Source organism: Lutjanus erythropterus, chromosome 3, assembly GCF_056507025.1.
Source record: "Lutjanus erythropterus isolate fLutEry1 chromosome 3, fLutEry1.hap2, whole genome shotgun sequence".
Taxonomy (NCBI): Eukaryota; Metazoa; Chordata; class Actinopteri; order Lutjaniformes; family Lutjanidae; genus Lutjanus; species Lutjanus erythropterus.
This window is the reverse complement of record NC_139319.1, coordinates 22,520,816-22,537,090: the sequence shown is the minus strand read 5'-3', so window position 1 is coordinate 22,537,090 and position 16,275 is coordinate 22,520,816. Positions and strand designations below refer to the sequence as shown.

Below are 16,275 nucleotides of genomic sequence, written 5' to 3'. Positions count from 1 at the left end.
AAAGGGACAGTTGATGTGAGCAGTTTCAAAAAAACAAAGTAGTTCCAACATGAAGCACCTAACAACAAGGTTTGTGGATTATTATGACTAATTGGGTCAAAATTTCTCGAAAGAGACATTACTTTGGGGTTTTTAAAATGTATTTTTGTGGCGGTTTCAGCACCGCAAGCTGAGTGTGATTTACTTCCATTATAATCAAGAGAAGGCAGACATCTCTACAGCCAAAACTCACAAAAAACAATCTAGATGGATAAATAACACTACAGGCCAGAGGAAATATTTCTATTTTTAATTTCAGGGTGAACTGTCCCTTTAAAACATTCTTCTACTTGTATCCAGGGTATTGCTTTCAAAAAAGCCTGTAATTTGATGGTGCAAGATTACATGCAGGGAAGCTAATGTTGGGTGCTGACTACTTCTTAATGCCTGGAGATACTGCACATTTGTTAAAAATAAAACTTTTATCACATGTCATTTATCTTTAATAGAGTACTGTTGCTGCTGTTTTTGTATTAAGGAATTTCTTACATGTATAGGAAATATGTTTGCATGTACAGTATTTGCATAAGTTTGTGTGTGTATACATTAGTGTATTTTTAAATGTACATTTATCTGTTTATTTATTGGTGGTCATTGCATAGGTTGTGTAGCAGAACATGTATATTTCTGGCTCTGTTGGCCATCATTTTCTTGCTTTGTGGTCTTATAACATTCTTGTCTTACTCTCATTTTTAATTAATAATCAGATTATCCTGTGCCTTGAGCTACAAAGAAGCTGTAGTCTCAGTTTCATGGTTTGCATTACACACTCACACACCCAAGTGCCAAACATGTCATTGCTACCGTTGGATCGTTGGCTACTATTTATGGTGTTTGCCCAACACCATGCAGTGATTTAATTTAACTAACTGGGAGAGATTCCCTCCAACCATGATTTTAGAAAAATGTGACTAGAAATATCACTTGTCCTTACAATCTGCATGTTCCTCTGGGAAACGAGCAAAATGCAAACTAAATGAATGCATTAAAAATGTATTTTTGATGTTAACTGTAGATTTACCAACAAAACATTGAACAGTGTTCATTCCGTAGAAATACTGTCAGTAGCGAGAATATTTGAAATGATTTGTTTTACTTCACAGCACATGCATTTACATGACCTTTATGTTGATAATTTAGTCACATTTGTGATTACAATATATACATCAACATTTCTAACTTTTTTTTTGTCACTTTCCAGTAAAAACCCTGTATCTCTCCAATTTGGTGAGTTTTGTTTTTTTTTCTGCTAAACTTAAGTATTAAATGTTTCTAGATGAGTTACGGAAATAAACAATCTGAAAAGCAATTTGTGAAATCTGATTATCTGAAAAATGGTCAGTTTTTCTTTTGAGATACATGAATTTCACAGGACGGTGACATTTCGCTGGGTGATCAGCATCATATAATGTTTGCACTGCATGAAAAGCTTTAAATGTGAACTCTAAATTGTAACCTCTACTTACCTGTGAAAGGGAATCATGTATACTGTGAATCTGAGTGCCTTCTTTATTTAGTGATGAGTTTATGGGAGCGTGCAATTACTATTAAAGTGCCTGACTTTCAAACAAAACCCACTGTGGTTTCCTATTAAACACAGACACGCAGACATAAAAGGATCCACACAACACTCTTTTTCTGTCCGATTTCACATTATTTTATTAATGCACATTCCTTTCATTCACCTCATTTGAGTTATGTTTTTTGTATTGTTAGATTTGTCTCTTTTTTTTTTTAAAGTATGATAGATATACACGCTAGTAGCTTTGAGTAATGGCAACATGCTGCTGCTGCTGCTGTGCTCCTGAACACAAATCCTCTCACTGGTTGTTAGGTGGTGATGGTGGTTATGATGCGATTACAACTGACCTGCTCTAAACTACAGCTCACCATGGGAGGACTGAGCCCAGGGACTTACATAATGCTTAAGGTGGCCTGTCACTATGTAAACCACTGTCTTGTGGATTTTGCTGTGTTTTGTACACCTTGTTAAACCAATCAGTGCAAGATCGTGTCTGCATTCAACAACACTGGCGGACAGTGACGACCAAAAAATAGTAGTAGCTCACAGGCTGCGAGGTGAATGTCTGAACAGTGATTTTGAAACCAAAAAGGGAGAAGACAGCAGACAAGTGGAACTTTTTTTTTTCTTTTCTTGGGGTTTAAAGTTTACACAGTGAAACTGTTGTTGAGTCAGATTTTGGTGAAAAAGTTCACAAGAACTTGATACTTCCCACCTCCATTTCTCCACCTTGTACACTTGGAATTATAAGGTTCTATCTGACAATTTTGTCAAATGGTCATTTGTTATTCGAATATTCTTTATTTGTGACAACTTATTAACATTATTGTGATTTGTTTTTTAAAGTTGTGTAGTGGTTGTCCCTTAATATTAGCAATCACTGCCTGCCAGAATAACATTTAGAAGCTAGCATTTTCAGGCTAGCGTGGTAGCTGACAATGAAAATAAATTCCTCAGCAAGATTTTAATATGTTTAAAAAAACTGAACTTGCCCTGTATTTTCTGGTGTCATCATGAGAATGTTTAACTTTACAGCTAAAATGTTAATTCAACAGCTGAGTTTTTAAAAGAACAACCAAAAAATATCTTTGAGAAACATGAAGTTTTCATTTTTTGCAATATAGAACCTAATAATTTCAAGTAGACAGCGAGTTTTTAGGATTAGAGGGTTCTATCTGCAGCTGTTCCAGAAAATACCATTTACAAATCTGAGAGGCTTTTGATTTGCACATTTAGAACACATGTAGGATGTTTGTTATTTTCATGTATGAAGGAAACTTGTTCCATGTACCATTTTTGCTGTTTGGAAAGGACAAACTCTGGAGCTCAGTGTCTCAAAACTGCTCAGAATGGAGATAGAACCTTATTATTCCAAGGTGGCGACCTGCTGCCATTCACATGTAGACCACTTACAGTGATCACTAGGCCAAGGTCACTTGAAAACAAAGCACTTCATTGTAAACAATCAAATCTTGACCGAGTCAGTCCGACACAGACGTCACCTTACTGCTGTACATCCCGGGCTTTCAGGGTCGCACCCCAGAGTAGCATGTGGCACTGTGAGGTATACGGTATAATGACATTTAGAATCTGTGATATGATAAATTCACATGACATGTTATTGTTTTAATGTTAAAGACATTCCAGCAATGTACATAATGAGCTATTGCACTGATGATATCCTCAGACCTTCAAATACACTGGACACAAACTTACTTTGATTGGCTGAATCGGCTGAATCTCATTTATGTGCTTAAATTCCATCATATTTTTGATTGTAAGATACTGTCTTTTAATTGTGCTTATGCATTATAAAATGAACACTGTTCATTTTAAATTAGCATAACACTTAACATAAATTAACTTTTGTCTACATTAGAGTTAATCACCAATCAGCCTCAATGTGAGCATATGTGACAGAGCTCAGCATTAACACACTGTCGCTCTTGTTTTCAGTAATTTAACACAGTGGTTCTCAACCTGCGGGTTGGGATCCCCAACAGGGTTACTAGATAATTTTTTGGGGTTGCCAGGTGGTTGTGGAGATGGTTAAAATCATAAACCGGCATAAACCACCATTTTCTGAGCCAAAACAAACACTTACAAAAAGTAATATTTGTTTTTTGTAATATAAAAACTTACACACAAACAGTCAATCTCATCAAACTGCAAACTTAACAAACTAGTCCTGCAAGCTTGATGGGAAATGAGGGATGTATTTTAGACTGGGTGATCTTTTCTTTTACATTACATCACCAGTAACAGTGATATAATTTGCCTTAGAATAGCTTTTATTGACTGTTTGTGAGAGTCAAAGTGTGTGCACATGAGTTCCAATTGGATACACACACACAGACACACAGAAACTCTTTGATTCTGGCACTTTTGTGCCACACTAGCTTGCTTACCCAAGCAGCTATAGCCAGTTTTGTTCGCTACTGCTTGAAACAACTTCTAAAGAGAGATGTCTTCCTAGAAAAAATACTCCAGCTGAAGGCCAACAGGTTACTGGACATCAAATTGAGCCTGTGTTTTAAGATGGGTCACCTGGAAGACCAACAGCAATATGGATATTTTGTGGGGGTCTTGAACAGCAGCCTGATTACTCACAACTCAAAAAGGTTGAGAACCACTGATTTAAGACATATGCATGTAGCCTTCAGACGGGGAAATAGCCTTAATACAGCAATCAAAGACCAAAACGGGCCTGATTTAACAAAACAGCAAGTGTTGGTTTGTTCACAGCTCGCCCCTCCTTCAGTACATCCAGTAATAGGCCTACTTATCTATGTACTGCTGCAAGAAAAAAAAAACACATCAAGTCTTTAACTGGAATAGTGTAGTTCTGTAACCTTTCTATACATGAAATTCTGGGTTCATCTGCAGTGTACTAGACAAAATGCCTTCTTTAGCTCTCTGCAACCAAAATTGGTATAGCCTTAAAAAAAAGAACACATAATATTTACAGCTAACAGTACAAAGAGTGTATACCTGTAGAAGAAGAGCTCATGTTTCAAAGCAGGAATACTGCTGCACTGTGTTTTTCTTAGTGCTGTTATTGCAAAGTGAATAGGGCAAAGATTATGGGTCATTTATGCGTGCAATCTCCAAGAGCACTGCTCTGAAGGAGAGGTTCAGCTGCTGTTGTCATCTGTTAGAGAAAAAAAAGGTTCAGAATGTGAAGAACTGTACAATAACACCGCTCCTAACGTTCCACAATAGTGAAAAAAAAATGCTTAGATTTAGATGCACTGGCTGGCAAAGTTATTTGGAATCAACAATCTGATCATCTCAAGACCTTTTCGTTTTGCAGCATCATTCCTTCTTCCATTTTTTTTGTGCCAAAAACGTACCAGAGCACATCAGTGAGGAGTGCAACATTGTGTGGTCAACAGCACTGAGTCACTGCAGATGGAGAGGTGTCCCCGCACCTCTTTTACTGCCCCCTACAGTCGGACAGATACACAAACAGCTTCAAAAAGTGAAAGTAGTGGGACCAAAAACATGTCCTGATGAGTGCTGGAGACGCCAGTTTATCCAAGTGTTGAGCAAAAATGATTATACACCCTCCTTGGAGATCAAATTAATTAACAGTCTGGTCATTTTATCATGAATCCAATCTTTTATCAGCACATACAGATGTTGCATCTCAGCATGTTGTGAAACAGCTTGGCTTCGACTTAATCTTCTCAAGCAGGCAGCCCACTCCCCATGCCTTCTCCAAGACATCCAAGTATATTTGGGTCATTGTCTGTGGCAGTCGATAGAAGCACTGTGTCGGCCACAGGCCATGTCTCTGTCACTGCGTCTGCGTCTCAGGGTTGACACGATCCTGGAAGATGTACAGGTTGTTGGTGGCTGCTATGGCGATTATATTCTCAGCTGGGTGCCAAGCCATGTGCAGGATTTTCTTGGTAAAGTCCAGGCTATCAACGCCCACATCTCCACGGCGACGCTTCCCGCCAGTATAGACCCGACGGGTCCGCAACACAGCCCGAGGCTTGCTGCTTTCTCGCCAGGCCTCCAGGGTTACGCCTCGCCCCGTCTCCCTGTCAAACATCCGGAAGAAGCTGTTGTATGCTCCAGTCATGATCACACTGAGGAAAAGAGAGGAGAGATGGACATAATAAGTTTTCTATAACACTTGCTATGACACTCATGTCTATAAAGCTTTATAACTAGGGCTGCAACTAATGATTATTTTCATTGTAGATTAATCTGTCGATTATTTTCTCGATTAATCGATCAGTTGTGTGGCTTTTACAATGTCAGGAAATTGTGAAAAATGTTGATCTGTGTTCCAAAGCCCAAGATGTAGTTCTCAAATGTCTTGTTTTGCTCAGAACTCAATGATATTCCGTTTACTGTCATAGAGGACTAGAAAATAGAAAATATTCACATTTAAGGAGCTGGAATCAGAGAATTTTGACTTTTACTACACTGGTCAAAATAGCAATTAATTGATAATCAATTAATTACTCTAATTATCCTGTGCTTGTCATAATGTTTAAGTCTAGTTAAATATTCATACATAAATATTCATAGTGATTAATAACAATAATCAAAACAAACCATTTTATGAGGTCTTATAAGGTCAAGGTCAAGTATCATTATACTACACAACTGTTGGTCACTCACTAACATTTTTTTGTAAGGATCAGAGTGTATTTTCATAGTTGTAATGATGCCATGGCTAAAGCTCAGTCAGGAAGACTATCCTTATGCATGCTAAGGCCTGTAGTTTATTTCTCATTCCTCCTGCCTTTCACTCCTCTCACACAGGCTCACTCATAATTTCCCTGTCGTCACTGTCTGGGACTCTCAGTTGTGTCATCAGCTGATTCTTATCAGCTGGTCACATCTGTCCAATAGCACAGCGACACACCTTTATTGTTGGCCTACCATCTTTCGACAGGCTTTTTAAACAGGATTTTCTATTTCCCTTTAGATCCTTCATGCAGCTGTTATGCACGCCCCTCCACCTCCCATCACCACCCAGTCTTAGCACATTCATCAGTCTCATCAGCATCCCAGTCTCAGCAGAGTCCTCATCAGTCCTCCACCACCACCAGTGTCTAGACTCCATGGGGACGATTTATCTCTGCCACTGCTCAAGTTCAAGAGCCAATGACTTTCTGTCATAACTTTATTATCACAAATCATCTGTTATAATAAACTTTATTTCATTCACTTGTCCCTCCTGATTGAAATATATTATAACCATTTTTAAATGCATTTTAATCACTGATACAATGCCTTACAAAGTGATTGTAAGCCACCCTGTGGTGGTCATCAGGTGGTTTAAAGTAATGAAATTTCTTGGTTATAAGTCACCATAAGTCAGTCATTCCCAAACCTTTTCCAGCATAAATCACATTCATTTAACTTTGTTTCTCTCTATATTTCATCCCCTGTCATCAACCCTAACCCTCCAGTGTGTCTGCGCCCTCCCAGCGGGACCCGCCCCCCAGCTTGGGAACTGTTGTAAGTGATCACTGTCTGCTTTAAGTAAAATGAAAAAATAAATTAATTCAAGAACACACAAAATACAAAACATTGTAAAATTAATGTATTTGTTTAGGGGGTCATAATAGAAATTGAATATTATATTTGTAATACAAAATGATAATTTTATAATGCAATCTAATGACAATATATGGCACTATAACAGTTATTATAATACATTATAAAATGGCATTACAACTATCAGAATTATAACACACTATGATCCTTGTCAAAAATGCCAGTAAGTGTCCAGCAATTATGCTAATTAACATTATAAGACATTATAAAATGCTTTATAATGTTGTAAATATTGTTATAAATCAGTATGAATATTTGTAAGTGCTTATAACTACAATTATACATTGCCTATACAGTGTAATACATTATGAATATGTTTACAATGCATTATAATGAATTACAGACATTTGAACGGGGAAAATGAATGCAATGCAGATGGTGAAGAGAAGAAAAGCAAAGGTTCAAGGAAGGGTGAGGAGGTGGAAAAGTGGAAAACAAAACCTAAGGCGCAGCGATTGATTTGATGTCTGCAAAGCTCGTCTCTGGGATTGATTTAAATGTCGGATAATGGCAGAGGCAGAGCATTTAGAGGAATCACTGTAAGCAGAAACACACTGACACACTCACCCTTCTTTGCTTACAAAAGGACCTAATACACTGTACTCTGTCCTTTTTTCTTCAGGTTAGACTGAAGAACTCTTTTGTACAACAGTCAATCGTAAAGCTAAATATGGAGCTAAATCTCAGATCAAATGTACACAGAAGGGCTGTAAATATCATCATCTATGACTGTAATGTTAAATGTATGTATTTTTGTCTTAATTTTTGTCTTTTCTGTGGTGTTGCAAATGGAGCTGTGGGAACGCAAGAAAAAGCTGTTCTGACAATAAAGTATCATCATCATCATCATCATCATCACCTTCTTTTTATCTCAGCCACTTACCTGTCTGTGCTGTTCCAAACACACTCAAACTTGTCGAAGATGCAGTCATTTTCATAGAGGGAGCACAGCTTACTCCTCAGGTATTCATGGACCTGGGGATCACGAAGACGGTCAACCATGGTTAGAATTGTATATGGTGCTCTAGTGGGCACAGCGACAACAAACTGCATGTGTTCAAATTCTGGCTAGATGAATATATATTAATCTCCTACTCTCCTCTCATATATAGTATACAGTCTGATTAGATGTAATGCAGCATGTCTGACAACTCAGGTCTCAATATAACAGTTACTGTCAATAATAATCTGTGGATCGATTAATCATTTCATCTACAAATTGTCAGCAAAAGTAAAAAAAAAATGCACACATTTTATTATCAGCTCAGAGTTCAAAGTGATTAATGTGCTGCAAAAAACTGAAGATATTTCATTTACAATGATAAAAAAACAGAATATTTTCTAACAGTTAGGCAATAATAGTAGCTGGCTCTGGAAATACAATGGCAAGCTGACATTTAAGGGTACAATTGTCATACCCAGCTTGTCTCCATTAAGCATAAACACATTTTGCTTTCCCATCTCTCATTATATTGCCTTTCCTCTATGTCAACTTTCCTTTCATGGACATTTTGCTAACAGTACTACCTACAACCACTCAGAGTGCCGCTGTTGGAAACGACTATATGATTCTGAGATATTATCTAACATATACTAACATCTAGCAGACATGGAGTTTATATATACTATACTTCCATAACGCAGCATAAAATTGTACTGCACACATTCTCTTGCATCCTGTTACAGGCCACATAAAGTGAGGTGGTGAGCTAAATTCATGTCAACTAAATGATTGATGAACCACTAATTTTAGCACACTGAATCATTTTCAGACATAGTCAATGATACGTGACTAAAAATAAGGCAGACATAATATAGACTGGTGGACATACATTCAATCAGCACAGATGATACAGATTGTAACTAACACATGGGAAACACACAGATCAGAAAACTGTGCTATCATACCTGGTATGTTTCCACGGGGCCCTTGTCCATGTTCAGGTCCCACACCTTGGCGGTGAGGTAGTCTCTGGTCAGCAGGTAGCGTCCACTGTGGCTGAACTTGACATCTGACACAGAAGAGATGATCTCTGAGAAGAAGGACCGGCTCCCTGGATCCTCAGGTTCCTCAAACACTGACCAAAGACAGAAGGTGCATTTTATTGATTACTTACACACATAATTACAGATTTTGCTCCACAGGTTTTGTTTCTATACGCTCACGTTTGGTGTGTTTGTCACAGAGTGCGGAGGCTCTCATATCACAGAGGCGCAGGGTGCCCTTACTGCTGCTGTACACAAACAAGTGGCAGTGGTGAGGGTGGAACTCCGCTGCTGTTATAACCTCCGTCAGATCCTCCATGTTGGCTGGTTTGATGTCCACAATATCTGAGAGAAAGGTCTGTCAGGGTTTAAACGCGAGATGTGGCACCATATTCTTGGGAGGTGAAACAGAGCAAAGAAATTCCAAGGTAGAAAAGTATGCTGACTATACACATACGTAAGAGGGAAGAGTGATGCATATGTTTTCAGTTTTCAAATTCTTTTGTTAGCACCATCATGTTCTAATTACACCTCAAACCATAATCACAACCCAAAAAATGCTCCCCAACCAACCCCCCAATATTCATGCACGCTCTGCTCCTCTCTCTGTTCTATTTGTGGTAGTCCTGTGTGGTTCAGTAGAAAGTGTACTGCAGAGTGAATTATTTAAACTCTTCTTCCATAGATGCCTCTATGATTTTCTAGGTCAGCTTCCATTTGAATGGGAAATCATCAAATGCACCCAGTCCAACACGCTACAGCCTGCGCTGAACACACACTCTGAGGCGGAACACGCCACGGCACTCTAATCGAAACATAAATCCAAACATGGTCACGCACTGTTTACATTAAATATACATCCAGGATGAACTCAGATGAGTAGGAATGTAAAGTATATTTCAAGAGTATGTATATTTCAAGAGGTGGAATTATGTTTGTGTGTGTCGATTTAGACAAATGTTTTTGCTGTTCACAGTAGTGTTATTTGTAGATGAATTGAATCATAAAACTAACAAATACAAGCCGTACACCATAGGCTTCAAAAGTAGTCATTTCTTTGCAGCAGCATGTACAACATAGTACACGTGAATCTATTTGAGAGAGCATCAGAGAGCATATAAATACATTCTGGCACACTTTTATGTGGACACATTGACACTATTAATTCATGTGATTGAGTCATACTCACTGACATAGATAGGATTTAGTGTTCCCTTATTTTAACAGCGTACTTTCACACAAACATTCATCGACAAAAAATGTTATTTTGTTTCAATCAGAAAATGGTTGCCCTTTACACACTCTTAAAAAGCATTCATTTTATGTTTGGAGAATGATTTAAATGGATGAGACCAGGACCCAGAAATATTATTGATATATTATTAAACTATTTTATAGGAATATAACAATACCAAAAACTTAAGGAATGACCATACCATGATTTAAAAAAAGGTCCTCACTTAATCTCAATATCAAAAAATAAAGAAAAATGACAACTTAAAGTATCAATATGTAAGACTTTAGTGATCAAAAATGAGTACTGCAGCTCAGATAGTGAGTTTGAGCCATAGATGGTATATTAAACAGGTTGAATCGCTATGATCTATGGTTGAAGTGACAATAATGACAGGTACAATTACAATTCATAAACAGACACTTTCTCCTTGGGCAAACGTTAAATCATTAATTTAAACGTCTTTAGGCGTAAAGAAAAAAGAAAGAAAAACAAAAGTTCCAGACCAGAAGGAAACATGCTGGCTGTAGCGTTGCTGTTGGATAAGTTAGTATTTCCACTTTCCTTAATCTCTGACATAACGTGGTCATTTTATGATTAAGTACAGTCAATATATTAAATATTTCTCCTTTTGCCAATGATACACTGACAAAATATTATTAGTTATTTTGCTCCATCCAAAATGTGATTATCCTTTAAGCAATTTTAATAAACCTTAATTTTAGGTTTGGAAAATTGTTTAGATGGATGTGAATTGAAGACAAACTTGACTTATTACAGTATTTTAATCAGTAGGAAAAGGCTAAGGCACCTGCACATGAGGTTTCTTATTATTATTTTGTTCCTTATTCCTGTTCCAGGAATTGATTTTTACTTTAAAAATATCCTGGTATAATTTTCACATTGCTGCTGCAGAATTAGTTGTGATGACATGCACTAATACTTTCATAACAGTGAAAATGATAGCCCAGATGATCTACTTTGTTCTGGGAATTTCACACCCCATGAAATACGAGGTGCCTCCACCAGTGAAAGATTATGTTACACACAAAAATCTGAGGTGAGCAGCTTATAGGAAGCAGAGGATGATTTATGAGAGCACAGTGGGATTAAAAAAGAAATGTGTATAATATAAACAAAATGAGCCAGTGTCAGGAAGGATACTGAAGCTGCGGTCCGTGATGCCCAGATGCCACATGTTGATGCGGAGGTCATCAGCTGACAGGTAGGTCTCCCCGTCACTGTTGACTGAGATGGAGTTGACATGGTAGGTGTGTCCGTTGGCGAAGACTCGCCTGGGACGAACCTCTACCATCAGGTCTGTAGGTTTCAGCACAGGCACCTTAGATAAAGAGAAGGAAGGAGAGAAAGCAAACAAGGAAGGAAGACATGAAGGAAAGAACCAGAGGACATGAGAATCAGGGATCACATGAGGACTAGAAGGACATAAAGGACAGATACTGCCAATCGAATGTCAGTCTGATATACACAGTATTTGACTGACCAAAATAAAGTTGTGCATGTGCAGGCTTGCATGTGTGTGTGTGTGTGTGTGTGTGCACCTGAAGAGAGGTGATGGTAGAGATGTCCTTGATCCGTCCCTCCTCATCTTTCAGGTTGTATCCCTCTGGTCTCTTGTCTCTTTCACTCACCTTCCACAGTTTAATGGTCTTATCTGTGACAGGCGGAAAGATTTGCACATCACCAGAAGCTGATAAAGTGCAGAGAAACTTGATAGTAAATGCTACAGACAACTTAAACAGCCTTTAGTGAGTGGAATGGAGACTTGATAATAATTTCTTTGGCCAGTTTCTAAGGCAATCAAAGAGGGCAATTTTCTTAAGTGTAGTTAAAAATGTACTTCTTTGTAAACTGAGCTACATTTCTTGAAAATAGGATCACTGTCTCACAGATTTCAGGGTTATTAATTCTCATATCATTTAATCAAAGTACAGATTAGATTCTGTGGTTTTCACGCTGGCAGGTCACTGGCACTACTGTGCCCACAAATGTGACTCCAATGGCTGGCTGGATGTAATATGACCCCACCTAGGTAATATAAGATGAAGCCAGGGTGGCATAATGCTGCACCAAAATTATTTTAAGCTGGATCAACATAAAAATGTAAGTTCCCCTGCTGTCTTAAAACTGTGAGTTAAATAAATACGGATTGACAGTCAAAGTTCGAAGTCATCTTACAAGATTTAGTCTGTAAGTCTGTAATATGCTGATCATTTTTTTCTTTATGTAATTCATTAATTGAGTTCAGTGAACTCAGCAGCACATTCATTCAGCTGAAAAGGCTCATGATCATGCGTTTGAAGTGGTCTGAAAATAAAAACTAGAAACTTACTTAAAATACTCTTATATTTAAGCAAAGTTAAGTAGGAAAGATCAGTCGATTGGACTGAACTCCTGTATTGTGTTTTACAGTGTGGGAATTGGAGGTATGTTCTACTAATGTAATTTCTAATATCAGCCAAAATCCATGCATATTCAAGGTTTATATGTCATACTACAAACTGTGTGCAGATCTAATAGTTGTGCTTCATCCTGGGAATCATGGTCGATCTCATGGTGTCACTGCTCTCTTACCATTGGTGGAGAGGAGGAAATGTGCTGCGTTCTGCTGTGGCAGCCATCTGATCTTGTTGATTTTCTCTTCAATCTCCAGACTCTTCAGGTAGTCAAAGTCCGGCTCGTGGCTCTGGAACGTGCTGTAGACATTGTACTCCCCAGAGTCCCCCGTCTCCCCCGCCTCCTCTGACTCCCCTTTAGACTGTCCAGGGCAAATAGTGGAGAAAACACAGCTATGAATTAACATTTATGTGTAAAAATACTATAGAAAGACCACAGTTTTTTGAATGCTTTAGTGTTTGTTAACATCCTGGGTAAGGATGGGTATCATTGGGATTTTATTTGCACTGATATTGATACTGATACTACTGATCGATAACTATACTTACTGATACTCTTATTGATACCACTCACTATAATGTGGTGCAAAGACATGGCATGAAAAGGCATGAAAAGATTCAACTATTCAAATAGTTTCCTATGTTCTTGCATTTAGCTGTATTTTCATTCAAATTATTCATTTCATTCATTTAGTTCTGAAAGTTTTGCCCTGTCAGCAGTTCATCTAACATTACATAAATGCTAATAACAGTTTTGTTCATCCAGGAGCTTTGATTGATATATCTGTACTGACCAGTCAGGAGCTAGTACTGGTTTAGTACCGATTCTTGTTACCCATCCCTGATTCTGGTTACAGAATAGAATAATAATGTCAAGTTTAACATGCCATACGCACCTCAGTCTCTCTCTGGAAGATGACCACTCGGCCACCTTTATCGCCCGTGGCCAGCAGGTCCCCCGTCTGGTTAAACTCCACCGTAGAGATGACATCAGCTGGGAGAATGACAGGAAAATGTGAGGCGATTAAGTAGGAGAATGGTTAGAATAAAAGAAGTAGGAGTGAAAGAGACAAAGATAAAAAACTGATAGAGAATAGAGAGGAAATTATGTAGGCACAGAAAATGAGGGGCAGATAATTAAGAGACAATAAGAAATGTGGAAGGGGGTGGGAATGAAAGATGAATACTGGATCAATACACAGTATCCTGTTCAGTAAAACCAGAATAACTCTTACTTATGATGCATGGGCCCAACATGAATAAATTGTCAGTGGGACAAGATGATAACCACCAAATATAATTTCTGTTACCTTCTGCTCTTTATTCTCCAAAAGATAAATCAAACATTTATCTGTCGAAGGAGAATACTCATATCTAAAATCTGAAACAGGCCCAACAATGCAGCATCTCTAAGTGAGTGTTCAGTAAGTCATGGAGTGATTAATGCCAACATCCATCCCCTGTATGCAGCAGTGCAGGGATAATGCACCCATGAAGCTGAAATGAATCCATTCAATCATACCAGCATGTTATCTGACACCACAGAGGCAGCGATGTCTGCTCTACCTTCAGTGACGTAGTCTCGCAGGAAGGTGTGGTTGATTTTGGGGCTCTCAGCGTCCTCGCCCATCTGAAGCTGAGGGAGGGTGACCCGCCAGCGCGCCCGTCCTGAGGGGAAGGGTCCAATCCGTGCTGTCTCTCCCCACCCAGGCTCCGCCCATGCTGCTAGGGCCTAGCGGAGTGGCCTGGAACAAGGCATCCTGGGAAACCAGCCGGACCGGAAGGAGAAGAGGCGTGAAGAGGAGATGGAGATGAGAATGGGAGGAGAAGGGGGAGAAAGAGGAAGAGGGACAGGAGTGTGAGGGGACAAGAAGATGCAGGAGGACAGCAAAGTGGTGATGTAGAAGATGTGAGTGGATTGAATGGCTGGTGATGAAGTTTGGAGAGAAAAGAAGAGGGCTGTCATTAGGCAGGCTGACAACACATCCACACAGCATGCCAAAATGTGTGACCTTTGTTAGACATTCAACACACTCATTAGCCGAGACACACGTGTGCAGACGCACAAGGCCTAGTCAACGCTGGAGCACATCCAAGGCCGTAGAGTGGAAGGAAAACAACAAACATCTCCAGCAGAGAAACAGAGAATATAAATCCCTCTGTATGCACACAGATACAAGTATATGATGAAGAGGATGTGAGCATGAAAATATCCACTGCAACATTTAGCCTGTGCAGCTCCGACACTGGTAGTTAAGGCTCCCTAGGTGTGGTAGTCCTCCCTGCCTACTTTCCAGATCCTTGCTCTCATACACGCACACACACACGCTTCTCAAATAGATAGTCCTTGACGGAGATCAGAGGAGAACGCAATGTCTTGCCTGTGCTGCAGGAGGGAGACAGGCCTCAGCACACCTACCAGTCCGCCTGCTGCTGCTGTTGCTGCTGCTGCTGCTGCTGCTATTCCTGCCTGTCTGTCGGAGGAGGAGGAGGAGAAGGAGGAGGAGGAGGGAGAGAGAAGAGACAGCAAGGGTGGTGGTGGTGGTGGTGAGAGGATGAGAGGCAAAGGAGGAGAAAAAAGAGAAGGAGAGAGGGATAGCGAGGAGGATGGAGAGGTCCGCTGCCTGCTGATGCTGTGGAACTGATTCTGTGCAGCATCCACTGTGTCATGGCAGCCTCCTCCTTGAGCAGCCAATCGCAGTACAGCTGTCACTTGTGGATCCACCCACTGCAGATGGGACAGATGGACGAGACCAGCAGAGGGAGCAGTTAGACACTGAGTGGTGTGTGGTCACACACTGGTGAAATTCAGGACAACATGTAGGGCTTTTAAAGGGAAGAGTTGCTTTAAAGGGAATTAAATGCTCACACACAGTACTTTTCTGGTGTCTTTGTGGCTCTCTCGTCACAGAACCAGTAGAATGAGATATTTTTGTGACTGTTTGATAAACCTTCTCCTGTTACAACACTATTTAGCATTGTTTCTATAAAACATTGTAGCCTTTGTGACCTCTGTACATCCCTCTGTCTTACATGGGGGACATGTGACATCCTGCTGTCCTTAAGTGACTTCTCTTTACAATTAAACAGAATTTGACACCTCTTTTCAGAAGCTTTCCATTGCTGTCATTACAGTACTTCATATTTTTTAAGTTTGTATATACTGAGTGAGGTTACCTCCTCCCTATACTACTATTCACAAAATTCACCTTGGCATGTATTTCTTCATGATTTGAGTTTGTCTAAAAAAAACTGTATGCAATCTTTTATATTTATTTATTCTTATATTTGTTACTATTATTCCGTCTTTTTATTACTTAATTTACTGTGGTGTTTTGCTTTGTTTTTTGTTTTTAATGGAGCATCCAAAGTATCCAAATCCAAGTATGTGTCAATGTTTTGGAGCACTTTTAAAACTAAAAACTACAAAACTACAAGACACGTTTTTACTGTTACAGATTAAAATGCATATTACACTTTACTTAAGTCCAAAT

General features: G+C 39.1%; 1 protein-coding gene across 1 annotated transcript; it reads right to left on the bottom strand.

Annotated features, from left to right (window-relative positions):
* Window positions 1-3,987: 3,987 nt before the first annotated feature.
* ppp2r2ca (protein phosphatase 2, regulatory subunit B, gamma a) lies at window positions 3,988-15,423 on the bottom strand. The gene is made up of 10 exons (XM_084715445.1): window positions 15,201-15,423; window positions 14,348-14,707; window positions 13,678-13,775; window positions 12,960-13,143; window positions 11,927-12,039; window positions 11,529-11,706; window positions 9,311-9,475; window positions 9,053-9,222; window positions 8,028-8,119; window positions 3,988-5,658 (listed from the first exon to the last, which is right to left on the bottom strand). Exons 2-10 carry the CDS (start codon window positions 14,409-14,411, stop codon window positions 5,361-5,363), a joined length of 1,362 nt encoding a protein of 453 aa, XP_084571571.1. The 5' UTR covers window positions 14,412-14,707; window positions 15,201-15,423; the 3' UTR covers window positions 3,988-5,360.
* Between the last annotated feature and the right edge of the window lie 852 nt (window positions 15,424-16,275).